The sequence below is a fragment of the Odocoileus virginianus genome, chromosome 9, assembly GCF_023699985.2.
Source record: "Odocoileus virginianus isolate 20LAN1187 ecotype Illinois chromosome 9, Ovbor_1.2, whole genome shotgun sequence".
Classification (NCBI taxonomy): Eukaryota; Metazoa; Chordata; class Mammalia; order Artiodactyla; family Cervidae; genus Odocoileus; species Odocoileus virginianus.
Window position 1 is genome coordinate 31,754,246 of NC_069682.1, and position 24,018 is coordinate 31,778,263.

Consider the following 24,018-nt stretch of genomic DNA (forward strand, 5'->3'; position numbering starts at 1 on the left):
TTACCTGCTAAAAGGATGTGTAAGAGACAGGGGGACATAACATCAGCACAGAGGTTATTCACTCGGAAGCCGATAAACAGGCTTGACAGCAGCCCTTTGTCCAGTTAGGGTGCCCCCTGCTGCCCGTTCAGGCAGCTGCACCCGTGAGCTCTTAAAGGTGCACCCGCTCCTTCCAGCTAGAGACAGGGTTTGTCTGTGATGGGGGCAGGCATATAGATTTAAGTTCCACACTGTTAACTCACTCCGCATAGCTCTGTTCAATGAATTCTATGGACAATAACCAGTCACCTGGTATCTTCGAGAACATTTTACATCTTTTAAAAATCGTTTTTAATTTCTTGCCTGTACTGCACAGCATGTGGGATCTTAGTTCCCTGACCAGCAGTAAAGCCCGTGCCTGCCCCCCGCCCCCAAATCCTGCATTGGAAGCACAGAGTCCTAACCACTGAATTGCCAGGGAAGCCCCTTAGCTCTCTCTTCTTCAAAGGTGCGCTCTGAATATCCTCCTTCCAGGAGAAATCTAGAATACCACAGAAATCTATGGAGTACTCACTGATCTGTGGACTCTACAAATATGAAAAGGGGGACAGCCCCAATGAGGTGAAGGGAGAAAACAGCTTCTGGGTGAGAGAATGAAAATCAGGCTACAGAGGCCTCTTGGCCACTCACTGCTACACTGGCTCCTGATGAGACAGCAAGTCTTGGCTGCAGCGTGGGGACAGTTTCATTCTCGGGCGAGTGTAGTAACCTGGATGTTCCAGCACTGCAAATCCCAAAGAGCCGATGACTCAGGGAAACACACGACTGTGCAGGTGATAACAAACCACAGAAAAGCAGGGGACAGCTTTTTCACTAGATTGAAAGTACAAAAATTTCTTTCTCGAGCAGAGTCATAAAGCACCTGTTAAATAAAAATCCCTGATTTATTCAGGAACATGTGAAAGGAAACTCAGCCACTAAGGGGGGAGGAATGTCCCTGATCCTGTTCTCCATAACTGCCTAAGAGCAAGGCTACTTCCTCTGATATCCCCATGGACAAGGACAGTGGTATCTGGTAGTAAGGACTAGGCTTCAAATACATTATGATTTTTAAGATGAAAGACAAAAAAATGAAACCCAAGTAAAAGGTCATCAGGATAAAAGTCTGGGCTAGAAGTTGGAAGATCTAAGCTATGGTTCAAGTTCTCATTGTAGGCCTGAAGAATCTGCTTTTGTTAACATACGGATGGGGGTCATGCAAAGGAGATAGTTCTGTGACTTGCTGACAAAAATCCTCAAATGCTACCTCATTCTGAGAGTAAATTACCTTCTATTATCCTTTGATAATTCCAAGATTGTTGTTGTTGTTTAGTTGCTAAGTCATGTCCGACTCTTTTGTGACCCCATGGACTGTGCCCCTCAGGCTCCTCTGTCCATGGGATTTTCCAGGCAAGAATACTGGAATGGGTTGCCATTTCCTTCTCCAGGGGATCTTCCCAACCCAGGGACTGAGCCCATGTTTCCTGCATTGGTAGGAGGATTCTTTACCACCGAGCCACCAAGGCTTCCCTAAGTTCCAAGATTAGTTAAGAATATATTTGTTAGAAAGGATTCTTCCACAAATATTTGGGTTAATCTCAGTTCAAGAGTTTCCTCTCCCTCCCTTCCTTCCCTCTGCAAATACTTATCCCGAGCCTACAATGAAGTAGGCTCTATCTATGACTGAGGATCCCAAAAGGTATTGAGAAAAGAAAACTGCAAACCTACGAAGCAGATGACAATATAAGTTAATTTATTGATTGAGAAAACCTTCATCACTAAGCTGAGAAATTTACTCAAACAATAGCTTAGAAAATGAAGGTATGTGCTTGCATGTGACAAAGGGACCCCAGATTTTAACCACTTCCTATAGGCTATGGAGCTGCAGAGCTTTCTGACAACTTGACGAACCATGTGATTCGTCAGTTTCACAAATCTTTGGCTTCCCACTGAAAATCAGTTTCAAGAGTTCAGCTGCAAAGAAGTGACCTGTCTTCAGGGAAATCTCACTTTCCTGGAAATGGATACATCTTTTAGACATCCAATAAAACATCTCTGGAAACAGGGCTTTGTAGCCAGGGAACTCTGGGTTGATGGAAAGAGACCTGGGAATTACCCTAAAAGGAAGAAGACAAACTTCTGCACTGAGAAAGGCTTATTTGAGTGAACTGATTGCCAGATGGCAAGAAAATGGAAATAATTTTCAAGTGATTACAGGAAAGGACTAGAAGTCTGATAGCAGATCTGCAAAACTGCTTTGATACCTGGGCATTTCCAAATGACTCTTTCGAAATGTCACTAACTGAATCATGCGTCACATTGAAGATGATGCTGTCATAGGGCAAGATTTTCAGTTGGAGTATCTCATAAAATGTGTACACAACTTCAGTTAAGAGTGAAAACCAGAAAAGACCAAGGCTTGGTTTTTTAAAGTGAGCCATCCTACGCCACCCTCCCCTCCGTGGGTGATGGAGCTCACACACAGGTCCACACATGCACACACACACATACACACTCTGACCTCGCTTCACCATCCTGCCAGCCACGGTGAACTGGGTGGAGTCGTTGGCTGCTCCTTTGCCCCTGGTCTTCCAGGCGTCCTCTCTCACGGTGATGAGATGCTTTCTCTCTTCAATAGTCATCTGGCTCTCTCGACTTTCTGTGACCCGCTGTTTGAAGCGTGTACCAGGGAGAAAATGAGAGAGGAAGTCACAGAGGCGTGAACATTAGCAGGGAGCATTTCATGAGCTGGAAAGCAAAGAGGAGTCCTGCGCTGTCCCCTAATGTCCCAGCTGTTCTACCGGAAATAGGTCTGGCTTCCTTATGTTCAGCTTGGGTTACAGACCACCACCACCAACCCTGGAACTTCAGGTTAGAACCTGGTTTTTCACTTGTTTGTTTGGAACACAACAATATAAAAATGATATTTTGTAAAAAGAAACAGAGAGAGACTGTCTTCCTGCCATGAATCTTACAGAGTTTTCAAGTTGCTCTGTTTCACTTATCTAAACTCAGTTGACTAGCAATCTTTGTTCATCATGCTCAAAGAACACAGTTGGTTGAGAAAATCTTACCTACTAAAGATTTTTATCTACACGGCCAACCATAAAGTAGGGAAAGCTGATTAGGAGGAAGGTGTGTTATTAGAATTAGAAGGTTTTCTGGAACTCATGTGCTTTTTCCTACAGCACCTATTGTATATGGGCAGTTAGGCAACCAGGTTAAGCCCACAAAGATGACTTTTAAGTCACAGAATATATGATATTGAGGCTGAACTGTGCTATAGACATAACCTACCTGTATAATAACATTTCTATGTAGAAAAGGTTTACAAATATTTCTCACTGGGGTTCTGGAGACAGTTGCCTCTTTAATGCCTAAGCTCTTGGTGACATTATTTGGTCTTATTTGATCTAAAAGGCAGAAGCTGGAGGATTCTCGAGGAGACTGAGGAGGATGGGGATGGGCAGGAAGGAGGCTTCAGGAGATGAGTGGTTCTCAGGCTGACAACTGGGGAAGGTCCTCCAGTGTTGGCCCGAGAGTTTCTTTTCCCTCCTCCTTTGCCCATCCCTCCTTTCATGACAAAATCCCTCTAGGGATGGGGGCAGGGCACAGGCAGGGAAGCACGGGGTGGGGTGTCGGGAGGGAAGCTGCCATGGGCGCCAACGTTAAGGAAAGAAAAGCATCGCCAAGGAGCAGAAAGCGCTTCTGCCTCCAGGTCCTTCCTAGGAAAGGGGTCCGAAGGACGGTGACGACCCCCGTTTGTGCTTGCGCTTTAACCTCAGTATCTTCTGAGACCCGAGGAGGCCCCTTCTGCTGGAGCATCTGCTTTCAAACCACAGGTGAGCTCTCCTTAACTACTCCGTGGTCTCCCCAAGCTCCTCTTCCCGTGTAAGGAGTTCTTTCTTAGATAAGAAGTCATCATAGACCAAAATGATCCTCAGGTTTTCCACAGACACAGTGGGAAGACCAAGGAGCCCTGAGGCGGAAATACACCCCTGGGGACTCCATGATACTTTTATTCTCCACTGCTGTCCATTCCACTACGGCAAATCAGCTTCCCTTAACTGACCAATAGGAAACAACCTCCAGATTCACTCAGGAAGGTGACAGAGGTCAGCATCCTTAATCTTTTTAAGGCCCTAGGAGGATGGAGAGATGCAGGGTAATGGGGCAGGGGCGTGGGGAGGCGCTCCTTCCTTTCCAGCCACATAAAAACCCAGTCTGTACTGGTAAGATTCAGTTTAAGCCATGGACATGGATTTCTCTATCACAGAACCTATACATCTTCCTTTTACAGAACTCTCCTACAGAGCAGTCACAGTCAGGACTGATTTTGAGATCACTGGCAATTAAACTAGGTTAAAAACCATCTCCTAAAGAGACATGGTGACTAAATGTAATATATCATCCTGATTGGATCTTTGATGGGATGGAGTGGGGGCTAAAAAGGATATTATTGGGGGGAAATGAACACAGTTGGGATATAGTCTATGGATTAGATAAACAATGTATCAATATAAAATTTCCTCCTCTTGAGGTTATGGGAGTGTTCTACAGTCTAAGGTTCTGTGTCCCCTGCTCCCCACCAGTTCACATGTGAAACCTAATCCCTAATGTGATACATTAGGAGGTGGGGTTTGGGAAGTGATTAGGTCATGAGGCTAGAGCCCTCAAGAATGAGATTAGTGCCCTGATAAAAGAGGCCCCAGGGAGCTCCCTCACCCCTCAGCTACATGAGGACACAGTGAGCAGACAGTGGTCTAAGAACCAGGAAGTGGACCCTCACCAGACACTGAATCTGCCAGCACCTTGACCTTGGACTTCTTACCCTCCAGAACTGAGAGGAATAAATTTCTCTTGTTTATAAGTAACCCAGTTTATGGCCCAATCAATCAATCAATCAATCATTCAATCCAGGAGAAAAGGGTGAAGGGGGACATTGGCAGTGGGGATGGGGGATGAGAGGGGGTAGGGGAGGGAACAAATGCCAACAATTGGTGGGTCTGTTCAAGGGTATAGGAGAGTATCCTGGCTATTATGAGAACATTTCTAAAAGTTTTAAATTTTATCAAGATAAAAAATGATCAAATTAAAAACCCCTTTCCTTAACTTTCCTACTCATGATTGGTAACCTGACCCTGGTTCCAAGTAATTCTCTTAATCACACGCTCTTATAAACTATGAGATGGACTTACTAGGAAAACCTCATCAAAATTTGAAAAAGAGGATAAGTTTTCTTGAAAAATGAAGTTTCAGGAGTGAATTTTAATCAAATCAATATGACACTTGCCTTAAAATATTTTAAAAAATATATAAAATGCCAAGAAAGTTTTCTTTTCCAAACACCCAGACTTTACTATTTATATGGTGAACTCAGTAGAATCTCCCAAGTCCTGTGTGTGGTGGGAGGGGTGGTTATGACTCAGAAAAACAGTGTCCCCAAATCAGCAATTCCATTTCGGATTCTCTTGCAGCTCCTGGGAGAAGGTGATGGATGTGGGCCCTGGGATACACAGATATTCCAGGATTTAAAGTGTCTAGAAGTTTGCCAGATCTATGTTAGGGAGCATGCTTTTCATGTGCCTCTAAATGATATTACTAAACATAAAAGTTTTTGCTTCTCTAGAAGTAAAACCCTTCTTAGCAGGGTTGCTCAAAAGCCCCCTAACTCCCCTTATCTGACCTTAAATGGCTCTATAATGTAACAATAAGTATATATACACACACACACATATATGTATGTATATATGATATATATACCTTATATCTAATATATATCTTGTATATATATTATACATGTGTGTGTATATATCATATATATATAATGAGATATATGCATATGGTTTATTTATTCACTTTAGAAATGAATAAAATGTATCACAAGTTGCTATTAAATTTTAGAACTCAAAATGTGTAAACAGATAACACAGACCTCTTTCTCCATGTACTTTTTTTTTAGCTTAAGACATCATGATTCTCTTATCTTGCTTTTCCCTTCAAAATTTTTTTCCCCTCATTTAGAGAAGGGCATAATTCATAGTAGAGTAAGCACTGTGTCATTTTTCAGGTTTTTCTAGGTCTAACTGATGAGATTTAGGATTTGCTGGAAGAGTCAGGGAGTTGGGGCAGAACAGGAATAGAAGCCCTACCCCTTCTAGCCTTTATTCTTTCAAATATGGATCTCATGAGCATGGTATATAAAGAGAAGGGGTAGGGGGCGGGAAGAGGGGGCAGGTAGGGAATGTAATGAAACAGCTAGGAAGAAAGTTGGGTCTTAGGGATGAACAGAGACTTGGTAGGAAACTGTGCAAAGGGTTAATAGAGAACGTTTTCAGGTTACCATGTTGTTACTTGTGGGTTTGTCTCCGTACTCCTCAGAAATTACAGTGCAGATTTCATTAAGTGTTTCTGACACAGGAGGTGATACACAAGAGAGAGAAATAATGTGTGACTAGGATTAGTGTAGCTCTAAGGGTAACCCACTCCAGTATTCTTGCCTGGAGAATCCCATGGACGGAGGAGCCTGGTGGGCTACATTAGTCCATGGGGTCGCAAAGAGTCGGACACAACTGAGAGACTTCACTTTTCACTTTAAGGGTAAGATTCTTCTACAAGTGGAGAGCTTTGTAGATAGAAAATATTGTGATCTGGCTTTTAAATTTTTATCTTACTCACCTTGAGTGAAACTACATCACAGGAAGAAAGCATAAAAGCATGTGTTTAGTGAAAGAAATAACGTACAGCAACAAATCAGCATCCTCAGTTTTCAAAAATGCTGTCACCTTTCAAATCCTATGCACTGTTAAGGAAATTCAGCTTTGCCACCTCCTTAAATGATTTCTATCCATCACCAGGGCCCGGAGCCTCAAGTGGCCTGGACAAAACATGGGAAAAGATCTCAACTAGGTTTGCATTTCAAAGTGACCATAATTTGGTCTTGTCACCATTTACAAGCAACTAAGATGAAACGAGGGGTCCCAGGGGGCTCAGTGGTAAAGAATCTGCCTGGCAAGCAGGAGATGCAGGTTCGATCCCTGAGTTGGGAAGACCCCCTGGAGAAGGAAATGGCAACCCATTCCAGTATTCTTTCTGGGAGAATCCCATGGACAGAGGAGCCTGGCAGATTACAGTCCATGCAGTTGCAAACAGTTGGACATGACTTAGCAACTAGAGAACAACAACAAGATGGAAGGAAGGGAACAAAGGGAAATCTTACTTTGCTATAGCCCTGAGGCAAGCGGAGGAAGAAGAAAACACGTCAAGACACTTTTACACGACTATTAGAACGGCCAAAATTCAAACCACTGATGCCACCAAATGCTGGTGAGGATGTGGGGCAATAAGAACACTTATTCATTGCTGGTAGGAATGCAAAATGGTCCAGCCACTTTCAAAGATAGTTTGGCACTTCCTTACAAAACCAAGCTTACTCTTACCATATAATTCAGCAATCATGCTCTTTGATATCCAAACAAGTTGAAAAATTATGTCCACACAAAAACCTGCAATGGATGTTTATAACAGCTTTACTCGTAATTGCCAAAAGCTTGGAAGCAACCAAGATGACCTTCAGTAAGCAAATGGATAAGTAAACTGATCCAGCCAGACAAGGACTACTATTCAGTGGTAAAAAGAAATGAGCTATCAAGCCATGAAAATACACAGGGGAACCTTAAATGCATATTACTGAATGCAACAAGCCAATCTGAAAAGGCAACACCTTGTATGATTCCATTCATCGGACATTCTGGAAAAGACAAAAACTATAGTAAAGAGATCAGTTTCCTGGGAGGGGAGGAGAGGAGGAGGGAGGGATGAGCAGGCAGAGCACAGAGGCGTTTTGGGGCAGTGGAAGGACTGTACGATACCACAATGATGGATACGTGTCATTACACACTTGTCAAAATCTTAGCATGTACAGTGCCAAGAGAGAGCCCAACCATCAATTATGGACACTGAGGGATAACAGCTTGTCAACTGAAACAAATATGCCATCTAGTGGGGGATGTTGATAGTTGGGGAGGCTGTGGGAGGGGTAGCGGGAAGCAGGAGGTGTGAGAGAAATCTCCATACTTTCTGCTTAATTTTGCTGTGAACCTCAAACTACTCTAAAGAAATAAAGTCTATAAAAAAGTATACTACAAATACATATAACATGTGTATTATGTAAATATGTGTGAGTGGTGCGTTCCAAGTCACTTCAGTCATGTCCAACTCTTTGTGACTCTATGGACTGTAGGTTGCCAAGCTCTTCTGTCAAGGGGACTCTCTAGACAAGAAGGAAAGTGAAAGTCGCATGGCTCAGTCTGTCGGACTCTTTGCGACCTCAGGCAAGAATACTGGAGTGGGTTGCCATGCCTTCCTCCGGGGATCTTCCCCACCCAGGGATCAAACCCCAGGCTTCTGCATTGCAGGCAGAGTCTTTACTGCTAAGCCACCGTGGAAGCCCATTATGTAAGTGTACATAGTTTATATTTAAAGACTTCAATAAGGGTGGTGGAGGGAAGGACTGGGAGTGTGGAATTAGCAGATATAAACTAGTATCTACAGGACAGATAAACAACATGGATCTACTGTATAGCACAGGGAACTATATTCAATGCCTTGTGATGAACCATCATGGAAAGGAATGTTAAAAAAAAGAATAATGTAAAAATGAAAGACTTTAATAATATATCTTTTCTTTTAAGTTTAACATTGACATGACTACCCTGGTGGTCTAGTGGTTAAGAACTTGCCTTGCAATGCAGGGATGTGGGTCTGATCTCTAGTTGGGGAACTAAGATCCCACAAGCCAGGGAGTAACTAAGCCCGGAAGTCACAACAAGAGAATCTGTGTGCAGAGCAACGAAGTCCGTGCGCCACAACTAGAGTCCATGGACCTCAATGAAAGATCCTGCATGATGCAATTAAGACCTGAGACAGCCAAATAAACAAATAAATACTAAAAAAAATAAAGTTTAACATCAACTTATTTCCCCCCTTAGTGACGGAACAGCAGGTTTGCTCCAGAGTAAACCCTCGTTTTTGAAGCGGACACCGGCTGGTTATGCAGGGCTAGGTTGCTATAGACCTTTATTCCTAAATTCAAAGGAAAGGAGTTAAGGCAAGTGTGAGAAAAGCCTCCTTTGGGAGAAGAAACGGGGCGTTTCCATTTATGAAAATGCCAAATGAAGCAGGAGGACCCTGCAGACCCTCCCTCTGGCTGAAATCCTGTGCCTCTCCCTCAAAGACCAGTTTGTCACCGCTAGTCCTAAAGGGACAGAACAGTCATGACCTTTCCAGTTAGAGGCCACCTGACCGGGTGTGGTCCCTGAGCTGATGAGACAGAGGCCCTAAGGTGGGAGTGACCGGCCAAGTCCCACAGACGGAGGACACCCAGCACCTGGGGCTCGTCGAGGCAAAGGGGATGCCACCACTTCTAACAATTTTGACCCCAGGGACATTCCAAGGGGAATAAAAACCAACTGTCGGTATTTCTAGCTTTAAATATCACTGCATATTAGGCACTAACAGAATTCCTCAGCCCAGGCTAGGTCTCCCTTCTGGTAGAGCTCAGACAGGGTGCAGCAAGGGGGAAGGTGGGGAAGCAGGACTGTGGTTTCCATGCCAACAGTGCCACGGCAGCCAGCTTGCATCAGGACCACGGCTTCCACCTTGCCTCTTCCACGCCCCCGAGTGCTTCCATCACCTCCTCCTATTTGATCAAGGTAAGCAAGATAATCTGTCTCGTGAACTGGAGCCAGGAACACCCTGGGCTCCTGACTCAATTTAGAATATTAACTTACAGGATTATGTGGCAGTCTGAAATGGAGGGGACCCTGGGGGAGAATGGATACATGTATATGTATGGGTGAGTCGCTCTGTTATGCACCTGAAACTATCACAACATTGTTAATCAGCTATACTCTAATATAAAATGAAAAGTAAAAAAAAAAAAAACCCACAACATAGATTAAAGGGGAAAGTTTCCTCTTCAACCAGTTTCATGATTATGAGATGAATTAATACCATAAGTCTCCCTAGAGGTCTGAGCTGAGGTTGTGACATGTATGCGTGCTCAGTCATGTCTGACTCTTTACAACCCATGGACTGTAGCCTGCCAGGCTCCTCTGTCCATGGGATTCTCCAGGCAAGACTAGAGTGGGTTGCTATGCCCTCTGGGTGACTGATCCTAAATATATGAAGTAATTACATTTATACACACACACACACACACACACACACACACACACACACACACACACACACACACAGAAATGCAGCAAAGGAGTTACTTTCCCAAATGAAATAAGTTTCTCCCTGCCGCTCAGAAATTGCAATGAGGCTTAATACATGTAGGCTTTTCCTCACCTGATTAATAGATACAAAAGACAGGTATTTATGGGCAGCAGGTAGAGCAGGAGAATAAGTAGAAGCGTATACAGGTTCCTATAGAGCAAAGCAAGAGGATTAGAGGTGGAAAAAGACGATTTATCAGAGCGGGGCGGAGGAGGGGAAGGACAAAAACAAGGCTTTCTCTCACAGAAAGTTAATTTACTCATTGCAATTTCAATTCTCTTCCCAAGAGAGTCCTTCCTACTTGTTTTATTTCAGAATGCTAACAGAAATTCCCACACAAGCACAGTAAATATAACCAAATCAATTCTGTGCAGTACCTGAGTTATTGGCATGATGACTGCAATTTACAGAAGATATTCAGACAGGGGATCCCTGACTTTCATGGACCATTTTAACATTGAATATAAACTATCTTCTTTAAAGCCTTTCACGTTTTCTCCATGATTGAAACAAAATTTCACGATTTTTTGATGATGGCCGTTCTGACCGGCGTGAGATAGCTAATGGGAAGCTGCTGTGCAACACACGGGGCTCAACCCAGTGCTCTGTGATGACCTAGAGGGGGCTCTAGGTGACCTAGAGGGTCACGGGGGCTCTGTGACGACCGAGAGGGGTGGGATGGCGAGGTGGGGCAGGAGGGAGGCTCAAGGCGGGGGGGACGTATGTATACTCATGGCTGATTCCTGTCGTCGTATGGCAGAAACCAACCCAATATTGTAAAGCAATTATCCTCCAATTAAAAATGAAATTAAAAAAAAGGGCGGGACACAGGATAGCTTTCCATGCTGGACAGAAGTGACATGTCCCCTCGGGTTAAGAAAACCAAGCAGAGAGGGGTACCCAGGGGAACCGTCTAGGATGAGAGCTACACGTGGCGAGGAGACCTGTGTTAGAGTCAGGCTTACCCAAAGCAGATTAGAAATGTCATTATCATCTGTAAATCCTCCTTCTTCCTACAGGTTAAAACAAATAGGAGATGTTGCAGAGTGTCGGAAGAGTAGGGTCAAGGTTACGGGGTCACAAGCATTTTCCAGAACTCTGTGCTGGGTTCCAGTAGAAGCATGCACATGCCCACACAGTCGGGTGGCACAAACACCAAGTGAGCTCATCTCCCATCTGAGGGGTGATTATCTGTAATTTGGGGGTCAGACCAACAGCCCTCCTCACCCTCCTACCCTTTGTCCTTCAATTGACCACATGCTCTTGAATTGTCATTTGGAATTTCAACAGCACAGGCAATTAGAACACAAATGTGGCAGACTGACCTACCTAGAATTTTCAAGGACTTGTTCTGAGGACAGCACAGAGCTTAGCCTGATTCACTGACTTGATACTTGGATGGAAGCACAGCCAGATATCAAATCCTAACCTGTGGCTCAGATACAGGTGGGGGGTAGTAACCACAAATGCTATAAAAGGTTCTGACTTCCTGGAAAAAGCCTACAACTTTGGATGGTTATCTTGATCAAAGGGCCTGGGAGTCACTGTCTCTGCCTAAATATCAAAAAACAGGCCAAAATGGGGTTGGAATTTTAAATAATGATTTGGGGAAAATACATAACTGCAATTTAGGTGAAACAAAGACACTTCTGCCAAATCCCTTTTCTTTCAAACTTTGCCTTGTTTCACTTCTCTCCCTCTCGGGATGGGAGGAGTGGCTCTGAAGGGATCATGTTCCTGGTGCTGTCAGCCCGGCCAAACCTATAAACCATGGTCTTTGCCATCTTCAGAACTAATTCTGTACGCTACAAAAGCAAAGATGTATAAGTCAGGTTAGCATTGCCCTAGACTAAACCAAGCACAAGAGGAAGGAAAGAGGGACAGCAAGAGAAAGAACCCAAGCTATTTGTTGTAGGAAATGACAGGGGCAGCAGGGTAAATAGCACTCTTAAGTTCCAAACCATCCATCCTAATTTTAGGGGGTTAAGTTTGGAAAGTAAGGAAGTGATGTTAAGTTACATGGTCTCTTGAGACATGATTGATCTTTTTGTAGGGAAAGTAAAACACTAACTTATTCCCCAAATTGATTTATGGACCAAAAGAATACATTTTTTTAAACCTTACAGGACCCCAAATGAGATGCTAGTTAGAGCACCAAAATTTTGTTTTGGAACAAACCATTCAACAGAAAGAAAAACAATTTAGGATTTTCAAGGCATCCTTCACATCTTTTTTAATGTGGTTACACAACAATCTCTAATTACTCATGGGCTCACATTATATTTTTATTGGATGGCACGGATGTTCACAAGGGAAGCGATTTATATAAAGGCCCATCTCCATTTCCTGCCTCCTTTGCTTTTCCACAGGTTGTAACTCATGGGACCCTGCTTAGCATACACAGTAAAAGCTCGAGGAGGCCAAACCGTAAAATGTTTGGTAACCATGAATATGTGCCTTCAATGAATTCAGAAATGGTGCAGGAAGTGATGACCTGACAGTAAATCCAGTCCCTTTTCCCTTGGTGGAAAAGACGGAAGGTTCCAGAGCTTGCGCCCCTAGCAAGTCTGGGGCCAGGCAGCAAGATCCTAACTGCATGGAGCATGTGTCATGAATGTCCTTCCTTCTGCAGAGAAGCATTCAGATACCCAGCAAACCTTGGCCATGTCTCAAGCTCCCCTGCCCACCTTCCAGCTGCCCCAGGGACTGTCTTAAGGCAGATCAGGTTCAAGGCAACTCTTCTACCACATCTGAGCATGGCTAAGGTGTGGCTGAAATACACAGCCAGCCCTTGGGAAGACATGAAACCGAGGGCACTTCAGAGGCCATGGGAAAACCACATGACCTCAAGAGAATCTACGATTTCCCGATGCCTGCTACAGAAGCCCAAAATAGATGGGCTTATTTTAACTTCAAAGATCTTATTGTCTTGGGCCAAAATGAACTAGGTTAGGAGTAGGAGAGCAATGATGAGTTCACTGCTGGTGCAGAACCCCTGAGCCCAGGACAGCACTTCCCACTCAAGCCATGGCTGCTGTGGGCAGGGTTTACCACCCCAGGGGCAACTGCAGCTACCTTCTCCCATCTCTTGCCTCCTGAGAATCTCAGTCTATGTTAAGGCTGTTCTGATCTCATCTACTATTCTGAGCCTTCTGGTCTACCCAGCTTCTGCTGATCCCTGTCCCCTAAGTGCAAAGTGTTGAGATTGATTCTACTATTTGTAAGAAATCTACCTGGCTTTGTACTTTGTAGCCATCCTTTCTACCATGCCATGGAGGACCTGCTTGGGGAAATTTCTTTGCATCTTTCAACATGACCAAGAGTTAAGTTACTAAAGTTACCTGGGAACCAATACTTTCAAATCAAACTTTTACATAAAGTTTGTGGGCAATGGCAGTCAATCATTGGAGGGACCCAGTTTTCTTTCACTTTTGGATCTCATTCTGGAAATACAGATTTCCTATGTAGGCTCTTTAATATCTAGTCATATTTGAGAGATTTGCAAATGGCTGAGTGTTAACTGTCTTTAGTGATTATCTTTAAAGTCATATTTGACTCAAAAGAGAGAATTCAAATTGCTCTTTCAATTTAACCTAGGAAAACACAGAAGAGCCATACGAAATAGTGTCAGAACTCTGTCCTCATGGCCCCATGGACACACCTCCTTCTTATGTACGCTTCTGAGTGCCTCAAGGTCATGTTCATCACTTCTCTCTTCCATGGAGGCTAATTACATTGTTTTAGAGCTGGAAGGGGTCTAGGTGATCATCTGGTTGGAAGTATTTTTCCTTTTTGTTTGAAGACCTGTGATCCTAGCAGTTGGCCAGTGGTGTGGCCCAGCGCCCATAATGCCCGCAGTCAGCAGGTGCATTTGCCATCACAGGGCCAGGCAGCAGGAAATCACTGTTCACTTTGAAAGTGTGCACTGATTGGTCAAAAGCTGGTCATTATGACTAGTCATTTAACAACTCATTGGTACATTTGCATATGAAATGCTTGCCCAGATTGACAACAGTGTGTTACTGAATTTTCTTGAAGCTTATAACATACTTTGCTATACTCTCAATAAAAGGCTTACCTGATCATCATGGAACATGACTTCTGTGACATGTCCTCACCGACCACAATTGTGTCCTCTTGTATATATATGTTTTAAATCTAGGCCTAGGACATTCAAACCCATATTCTATATGCAACTAATAAACGGTTAGCAGTCAATGAGGTTTTCATTCTAAAGGCTTTAATAAGGTGACTTCCTGGCAGTCCAGTGTTTAGGGTTCCATGCTTCCACTGCAGGGTACACAGGTTCAATCCCTGGTTGTCAGAGAATTAATATCCTGCATACTGTGCAGTGTGATCAAAATATATACATATACACACACACCTATATCTATAGCTACATATATAGATGTCAGTTCGGTTCAGTTCAGTTGCTCAGTTGTGTTGGACTCTGCAACCCCATGGACTGCAGTATGTCTCTACAGATATAGGTATATAGATATAAAAGGGTTTAATAACACTGTAAAATCAGATTTCATTTTAGAAGATTTGAAACAGATAAAAGTGCACACTTTCAAATATAGGAACCTGTCTGCTGATGCATTAGGTATGTGGCACTGTTCCGAATTCTAGGATGTCCCAAGACTTCAGCTGGTGATTAATTGAAGCTGCTGTGGGCAGACTATAGGTGTGGACCCTAGTAGCAAGAGAGAGCTGATGCTTCCCAGGGTAGTAACTGGTTAAGCTATGCATGCTTGCCTGGTGGATGCACATCCAAGCGTGATATTAGTTAGAATGCTTTTTCCGAGCACAGACAACGTTACCTTCTTCTTGAGTGACTGCTCCGTTTCTTGGATGTGCAGGCTGCTGGTGATGGAGGCTTTGCCATATTCCTGCTTTCTGTTGAGTCTATTTCTCCAGTCTTCCTCACCGCTCTTCTTCAACAGTGCTAATCTAAGAAGAAGACAGGCCAACCCAAAAGTTCAGCACCAATCCTTCCTTGGAAAAGAACCACCATTTAAGTAAGTTAGTCATAAGTAAGAAATGACCACAGCTGCCTAATTTGAATCTTTCTGAATGGCATTTATTTGGAAGAAAGTATGTCTGGAAAACTAATATAATTATGTAGAGTATTATATTTTCTAAGATGGTCCCAAAGGTTTGAAAGTTTGATGGAAAAGCTAAGTATGAAGCCTGACTTCCCAGATAAAAGATGGAACATCATTTTACCAGAGGAATATCTCTGTTTTTGCCTTGCCTTTGGGCTGAGGGCACAAAGAAAAATAAAAATGTTCCCAGAGAAAAATGTCTTCTAGTGACCCCTCTGGTCACATGAGGAATTAACATGTAATGCCAAAGGTGGATGGTTCTTATTTGCAGAAAATACAGCAGAAATGAGTTTAACAATTTAAAGCAACAGAATATAGACAATCTCTGGATATCATGCGTTTATAATTACAGGTAAAAGCTGATGTTTAAGGATGTTTCTGTTCTTGAATTCTAAGTCATGCTATTTTCTTCCAAATGAACTCGGTCTTTCCAATCCATCTTCTTAATACAGAAACTTCTCTAGAAACCCATTTTTAAAATGATCATTCCAATTTTCCTCTGGAGATAGCTATATACAAAAAAAGAATCTAATTAACTCAGGTCTTTATCTAACCTACTTTAGGTCAACTATGGTGTGACTTGATAAAAAGCTGCTTGGATGCGAAAATTTGTGAAAGGTTATTCTCATGAACACAGGCTGTTTCAGTCTTGGACATTTAAGTTGGACAAACACAGGAAAGATAAAAGGCACAAAAGTGGTGATCATTAAAGTCATTTGAGCTGGTGCTCAAACAATTTAAAGATTAGGGGGAAAAAATTGACTGGACCCTTTCCCTTGCAGCTGGGTCTGCTGGGCTGGGTCTTTTAAACACTCATTAATACATGTCCATGAAGAGAGTACTTTTAAGCAACGTATAAGCCCTGTTTTGGCTGTTAAGTCCTATCAAGTCCCTTCCTTACTGGTCACAATGGAGACTGAACTAGATGGTCTCTAAGGGCCCTTAGACCAAGTGTCCTGACTCCATTAAATAATGGAATTGGAGACGGGATGAAACATACCACACTCCTCATGGATATACAGAGAAGGCAATGGCACCCCACTCCAGTACTCTCGCCTGGAAAATCCCATGGACGGAGGAGCCTGGTAGGCTGCAGTCCATGGGGTCCTAGGAGTCAGACACAACTGAGCGACTTTACTTTCACTTTTCCTTTCATGGAATTGGGTCATTTGTAGTGAGGATAAGCCTAGAGTCTGTCACACAGAGTGAAGTAAATTAGAATGAGAAAACTAATATTAACACATACATGTGGAATCTGAAAAAACTGGTATAGATGATCTTATTTACAGAGCAGAAAGAGAGACAGATGTAGAGAACCAATGTATGGATACCAAGGGGGAACGGGAGGTGGGGTGAACTGGGAGATTGGTGTTGACATGCATACACCATTGATATTATATAAAAAATATATAACTAGTAAGAATCAACTGTAGAGCACTAGGAGCTCTACTAAATGCTCTGTGGTGACCTAAATGGAAAGGAAATCCAATAAAAAGGGGATACACGTATATGTAGAGCTGATTCACTCTGTTGTATAGCAGAAAGGAACACAACATTGTAAAGCAACTACATTGTTCTACGCTAAGTCATGTCTGACTCTCTGTGGCCCCATGGGCTGCAGCATGCCAGGCTTTCCCTGTCCTTCACTATCTCCCAGAGTTTGCTTAAATTCATGTCCATTGAGTCGGTGATGTCATCCAACCATCTCTTGCCCCCATCTCCTCCTGCCCTCAATCTTTCCCAGCATGAGGGTCTTTTCCAATGCAATTATACTCCAATAAAAATTTTTTTTAAAAATTGAAGGAGAGGTATATCACACTGTACAATAAAAGTTTAGTTAAGCAAATAAGAAAACAAGTTTTACAGTAAATATCAACCCATGTACATCTACAAATTCATGTATAACCATATTGTATACTTGTCTATTGGTTCAGTCAAATAAGGAAGGTAAGCCAGGAATACTTTCCAAAGGGGGCAAGAGCTTCAAACTCTGGACCTTCCCCCTCATCCAACCTCTTCCTTCCCTTCCTTTCTCTCTATGTGACTACAGACAAGACCCAAATGTCTACTCTATGAAACTATCATTTATCTGTGATATTGTGATTTATAATATACACTTGGTCATTGTCCTCTTTGTAGGTACAGAGCTCCCACAACGTTTGGAATTTCCTAAATGATGAGAGTGATAAATGTGTCAACTTATATGAATGAGATGACCTTTAGAAGCATGTATGTGGGGATGTGTTGCTGGGAGAACCAAACGTGATTTACATGGTTGGAACTTTTAGTCCCACCCCCTGACCTCCAGGAAGGAGAAAAGGGCTGGAGAGTAATTAAGTCCCTGGCCATTGGTGACTCAACTCAATCATGTCTATGTAATAAAGCCTCCACAAAAAGGCCAAAAGGACAAGGTTCCAAGAGTTCTTGGTTTGGTGGACACGTGGAGGTTTGGGGAGGGTAGCACACCCAGGGAGAGCATGAAACTCCACACCCTTTCCTCACAGCTTGCACTGTCCATCTCTGCTCGCTGGCTGTTCCTTATACTGTTTTTTAAAAAGTTATTTATTTTTGGCTGTGCTGGGTCTTTGTTGCTGCTTGGGGGCTTTCTCTGGTTGCAGTGAGCGGGGTCTACTCTCTGTTTGCAGGGCATGGGCTTCTCACTGCGGTGGTTCCTCTCGTTGCAGAGCACAGGCTCTAGGCATGCAGGCTCCAAGAGCTGCAGCACCTGGGCTCAGCAGTCACGGCTCTCGGGCTCGAGAGCTCAGGCTCAGTCGTGGTGGTGCACGGGCTTAGCTGCTCCATAACATGTGGGATCTTCCTGGATCAGGATCGTGTCCCCTGCACTGGCAGGCGGATTCTTATCCATGGTACCACCAGGGAAGTCTTACATTCTTCTACAAAAACTTGAGGTCTACTAAATTAGAGTATTTCTCTGAGTTCTGTGAGCCACTCTAGTAAGTGATTGAATCCAAGGAGAAGGATGTTGGAACCTCCAGTCTATATCTGGGTAATGGGCTGGGAGCACAGATAAGGGCCTGGACTTACAACAGGTGTCTGAAGAAGTGGGGAGGGACTGTCTTGCAGGACCTGAGCCCTTACCCTCTGGTCTGAGCCTATCTCCAGGTAGACAGTGTCAAAATTGGGTGGAATTGTAGGACACTCAGCTGGTATCAGACAACTACTCAGTGGTGGGGGGGAAATCCACTTGGAAATCAGAGTCAGAATCTTGTATCTAAGTCAGGCCCCGTGCTGTGCTGGACTGAGTCCCTCAGTCATGCCCAACTCTTTGCGCCTTACGTGCTCTCATTTAGCCCCAGATTCTATCATCTGTGATGCTTGGCAGTGCTCTGCCTTCTACAAGGGCTAGTTCATGTACTTGAAAAGAGATTCTAAATTCCCTTAAGGGTTTCCACCTGAAGGTCAGAATATATACGGACAAAGAATGATCTTTCCTCTAATTATTCTGAAATGAGTCAGTTTTCTTCTAATAGGAAAAATAATTGAGTAAAATCAAATCACGATAAGAAATCAAGGGCATGTGCATATTGCAATAGAGCCTTCAAAGTGTCTATAAAGAAGACTTCCCAAAAGTAAGCATGCCAGCACTTTCACACCCACACAAAGATGTATTTCTAATTCATCATCTTGTGAACACAGACATTCGCTTCATTGATATTCACCTTACAGTTCAGAACCAGCTCTCTTACCTCACCCTTGACCCACCAGTAGTTATTCATCTTGGCTACCTTACCTTTCAAATCAGATTAGAGTCCAAGTGATTTCAGAGAAATTTAAAAAAAATGCAGCCTCAGAAGTTGGGTTTATGATGTACTCTGGGTCTTTAAAGACATTCTCAAAAATAAGATCCCAAATATCTGAAGCAATGGCAACATCATCTAAAGAATCATACCCTTTCCTCACACCTCGCACTGTGCACCTCTCCTAGCTGGCTCTTCCTTGGTTATAGTCTTTTCTAACTAATTAATTTCTTTTCAGTTGTGCGGGGTCTTTGTTGCTGTGTGAGGGCTTTCTCTAGTTGCGGTGAGTGGGGGCTACTCTCTAGTTGCAATGCACAGACTTCTCATTGTGGTGGCTTCTCTTGCTGGTTACCTTGGTGGCCGCTTTGGGAATGGAGAACTGATTTAGAAAAAGGCAAAGCGTGGATCTTTCATCACTCTGTGGTCCACCATGTATTCTGCTAACATGCCCCACGACCTCTAAGAGAACAGATATCGTTATCCTGAATGAGGCAAGGACGCTCACACAGGCCAAGGATGTCATTCACTCAGGTCACCCTGCATGTCATGGGGGCAGGGAGCTATGGTTCCATCCCGGGCATATCCTGCCTGCCATCCTAGGGCATGGCTTGTTTCAGTACTTGTGTGTGAGCTCACCAGGCATGTTTTCACTTTCATGTGTTAGAAACTGCATTGTGTGTATATATATAATATATATATACATATTTATATATTTTCCCTGCTGGGATGGCCTTCAAAGAATTGCTCCCTTCCAAGAACTTGAAAACTTGCTTCTGGATGTGTGGCAGGGTCATCCTCAGGATGACCTTTGGAAGTCTCACTTCCAAAGACTACAGTGTGACCAAAATAATATGGAAGGAAGTGAGCCTCGCTTGAGCCCTGGTGCTGAAGCCAGCCCGAGCCTGTAGGGTGCGGGTAATGGAAAACCTGAAATTAACACACACTGAAACACACATGTATTATTCCCGTCCCTCTAGATTTCCTACTTGGTGTTGAAAAAGCTCAGGAAGGTGGGGGACCTTTCCAAACGCCTTCTCTCCTGCAGTTTCACAACCCTCCTGACTCCCTGAAGACCCACTGTGCACCGCAGAGGATCGGGGAGCTGAACGTCTGGTCATACATGGGTACGAGCTGTCACTTCAGCTGTGTCCAACTCTTTGCAACACCATGTGCTGTAACCTGCCAGGCTCCTCAGTCTATGGGCTTTTCCAGGCAAGAATACTGGAGTGGGTTGCCAGGCCCTTCTCCAGGGGATCTTCCCAACCCAGGGATCGATCCTGCATCTCTTGGCTCTCCTGCATTGGCAGGGGAGTTCTTTACAACTAGTGCCACCTGGGAAGCCCACATGCTATAAATTATCACCTATGCAATTCAAACAACTGTCAGCGCTTTTAGCATCCGCCAAGTCCAAGTGCTATTTGCAGGGCTGGGATGTTGAGAACTGGGCATCTGCTTAGTTTACTACTGTTAGTTCACTACTACCAGTGAGTAGTCCCTCGTTATTTACCCCGAGACCGGGCCCAGGGCCACCACATGGGTATCTGCCAGGCCACTGGGGAAGTGGCTCTCCCTCCAGCCATAGCCCATGTGTTCCCAGCAGGCAATACTGGCCCAAGGCAGGACATTTCAGCAGCACTGGTCTGAGAGCCTGACTTGATTGGAACAAGTTCTGCAGGCTCACGGCAGTCAGCATTGAGTCAAGCGTGGGCCAGGCAGATCGTGTGCCTCTAAGCTGCTGTACAGTTTTTTCTTCCTCCTTTAAAAATGTCCCCTCATTTTAGAGAATCACAGGTACCACACACACGTGGCTGAAAAGAGCATAGACTAGTCCTTAGAGCAGATCTTGGGTTGTGGCTGATTTATAGGCTGGAGGAATGAACTAATAGGTCTTTTAAATGAGGGTAAATCAAAGATCAGAAAAGGAGGCAGCAAAGGAAAAAAGGCATGCTTGCCCCAAGCTCTTACATGAACCTGGGGCCCTCTAGTGGCTGAACTCTGAGACTGCAAAGTAAGAACCTCCAGTCTGGCTGGGTGGATGGTGGGATTAACAGGGAACACAGGGGGCCCTCGCCGGGGCCTTAGAAGGCAGGAGTCGTAGGCTTATCAGAGGAACAGGCGGCCTCTTCAATATTCCTGGGAGTTCAATACATCCTTACGCTCCATCAACATCCCAATGGAAGGTTGGATCTTTTGCCTTTTTCAGTCATCTTCTCCACCCCAAAGTGAAAGCACAGATGCAGCTGTTTCAGTAACTGTGGAAATAAGATTTCTAAAAGCCTAATCTACTTTTAAAGAGGTATCAAAGATTTTATCCTTAAGCAACACAAAATGTATCTGATTTACCATGGTTTTCAAAGAAGTCCCCTATTAGGGACAACTTAAACCCAATACTTTTTCCACCTGATGGGAAGAGCTGACTCATTTGAAAAGACCCTGATGCTGGGAAAGATTGAGGGCAGGAGGAAAAGGGGACGACAGAGGATGAGATGGTTGGATGGCATCACCGACTCAATGGCATGGGTTTGGGTAGGCTCTGGGAGATGGTGATGAACAGGGAGGCCTGGCGTGCTGCAGTTCATGGGGTAGCAAAGAGTCAGACACGACTGAGTGACTGAACTGAACTGAAACCCAAACCATGTAGGCTGTTATGAAACAGTCATGCTATATCAATTTGTTGGGCAAAGCAAAATATATCCTCAACTTTAGGCTAGTTATGATCCAAACTTGACATTCTACATGTCAGAAAGATGAAGAAAGAAAAGGAACTTATAGATATGCTTTCTTGAGCAACACATATGTTGTAAAAAAGAGGAATGTATGGAGGATTTCCTCTAATTTCTCAGTTGCCACGCTTTTCTAAGTCTTAGTTTACATCTATCAAACAGGGATATATTGGCTCCTTTGAAGGGCCATCTTCAGCACTCTGTGATGTCACACGAGAGAAACACAAGAGGCACCTCTGTGGTCCTCGGGAGAGAGGACTTAAGATGCTCAAGTCCTGGGTTTCTCTGGGTTCTGTGTGGTAAAGAATCTGCCTGCCAATGCAGGAGACACGGGTTTGATCCCTGATCCAGAAAGATCCCACGTGCCACAGAGCAACTAAGCCTGTGTGCCACAACTACCGAGCCTGTGCTCTAGAGCCCAGGAGCTGCAACTACTGAGCCCACGTGCCTCAACTACTGAAGCCCGCGCGCCCTAAAGCCCATGCTTTGCAACAAGAGAAGCCATCACAATGAGAAGTCTGTGCACTCCAACTAGAGCAGTCCGTGCTTACTGCAACTAGATAAAAGCCCATGCTGCAAAGAAGACTCAGCATAGTAAAAACTAAATAAATAAAATTATTAAGAGAAAAAATAAAAAGTCAATTCCAAGCAAATCTCTGAGTCCAGAGTATTTGCCAGTCCATACTGCCAGCTTTAAAGAAACAAAAACAAAAACAAATGATGCTCAAGTCCTGAGCAGGAAAGAGACAGACCCACAAGATCAAGGAAGACTGAACTACATCCTCAGGCTGTAGTTGTTTAGAAGAAATGATGAAGGAAACTGGCAAAGTCCAAAGTCTGATCTCTACTTCTTAAGAGTCTGAACCACAAAAGTGAAATTTGAAACAAGTGATGCCAGGAACACATGAACTGAGAAAATTAGTACAGGAGGAGGATGGATTCTTCCTAGCACTGTTTTCTAGTTAGAATTTGTCCTCCAGAGACAACGTTTGCTGCTAAAACATTCATCTAAACACACAGCAGCCTTGCCTCAAGTACAGAGGGAAAGAGACTAAGACCAGCCCCTGGGGGTTGGCCCTATTCACCACGTGGCCCCAGGCAGGGCCCCCGGAATTCAACCTCTCCTATGGTGAGGCAGGCGATCGGAGGAATTAGAATAAGGTTTAAAAGGTCTATTTTATATGTCACCTCAAAAAAAAAAGCAAAGCCCAAATAAATATGATATGAGGAGCATTCTTAAATGGTCAAGCTTCGTAATTTTATAACAGGAAGAAGGACTAACGTCCCCCCCACTTCTTGGGGAAAAGCTACTGTGTGGATTGTAAAGAAATATGTCACTCTGCTATTTCAGCAAAGTGTAAATAAAAGTACCACTGAGGTAAGGGGGAAAGATCTCTGGCCATATATTTTCATCTTGGCATAGTCTATTACCAACGTAGATGCTAAATCAAGTGTCCCTCTTTCCTTCTTAAATGTACAGCTTGTCAAGTAAACTGAACAGCTGAATATTTAAAAAGCATTCTCACGATCATGGTTCTGGACAGACTGTGGCCAGGAGCCCCTTGGGTCTGTGGGAAGGACTGTCTCCTGCCGGCCAGAATGTCCGTGTGGACACAGCTGGTTTTCATCCCCCTTCTGGGTAGCTCAGAGCAGCCTTACAGCCACCCTCCAACTCCTCAGACATCCACAAAGCCTGGGTTAGGAAGCTGAATCTTTACAGCATCTCACTTTTTTTTTTTTTTTAATTAGAACTTTACAGTAGAATTAAAACTGCTTTCAGAAAGAAAGAAACTAAAATTTGCTAAACACAGGCAAGTGAGCCAAGAATGGTTGCAAGCAGTTGGACACAAAACTTCATTAGACATCCTAACAGACAGAATATACCCCAAAATGGGAAATCTCTTTCAAAGCCTTTGAGAGAAGAGAGTATATTAGTATTTTCTACTGGAAGTTTATCCCAAGAATGTTTTCTGATGTGTAAAAGATTAGAACTTGTGTATAAGTGATATTTATCATTAATTTCCTTAAATGATACTTCATCCTTTTACCTAATCAGTTATCAATAGTTGGGTCTTTGGAGGGTGCAGAGAAAAGGGAACCCTCCTACACTGTTGATGGGAATGTAAA

General features: G+C 43.7%; 1 protein-coding gene across 12 annotated transcripts in view; it reads right to left on the reverse strand.

Moving 5' to 3' along the window:
• Window positions 1-24,018, reverse strand: part of SVIL (supervillin) — a 153,439-nt gene that overhangs the window by 35,005 nt on the left and 94,416 nt on the right. For 7 of the 12 annotated variants that reach the window (XM_070472150.1, XM_070472154.1, XM_070472152.1 and 4 more), the window contains 4 exons: window positions 15,126-15,255; window positions 11,268-11,315; window positions 10,375-10,452; window positions 2,540-2,687 (listed from right to left, as the gene is read on the reverse strand). In XM_070472150.1, the coding sequence (XP_070328251.1) occupies window positions 2,540-2,687; window positions 10,375-10,452; window positions 11,268-11,315; window positions 15,126-15,255 (404 nt within the window). The remainder of the gene's footprint in view (window positions 1-2,539; window positions 2,688-10,374; window positions 10,453-11,267; window positions 11,316-15,125; window positions 15,256-24,018) is intronic. The other 5 variants (XM_070472153.1, XM_070472160.1, XM_070472159.1 and 2 more) reach the window with 2 other exon arrangements.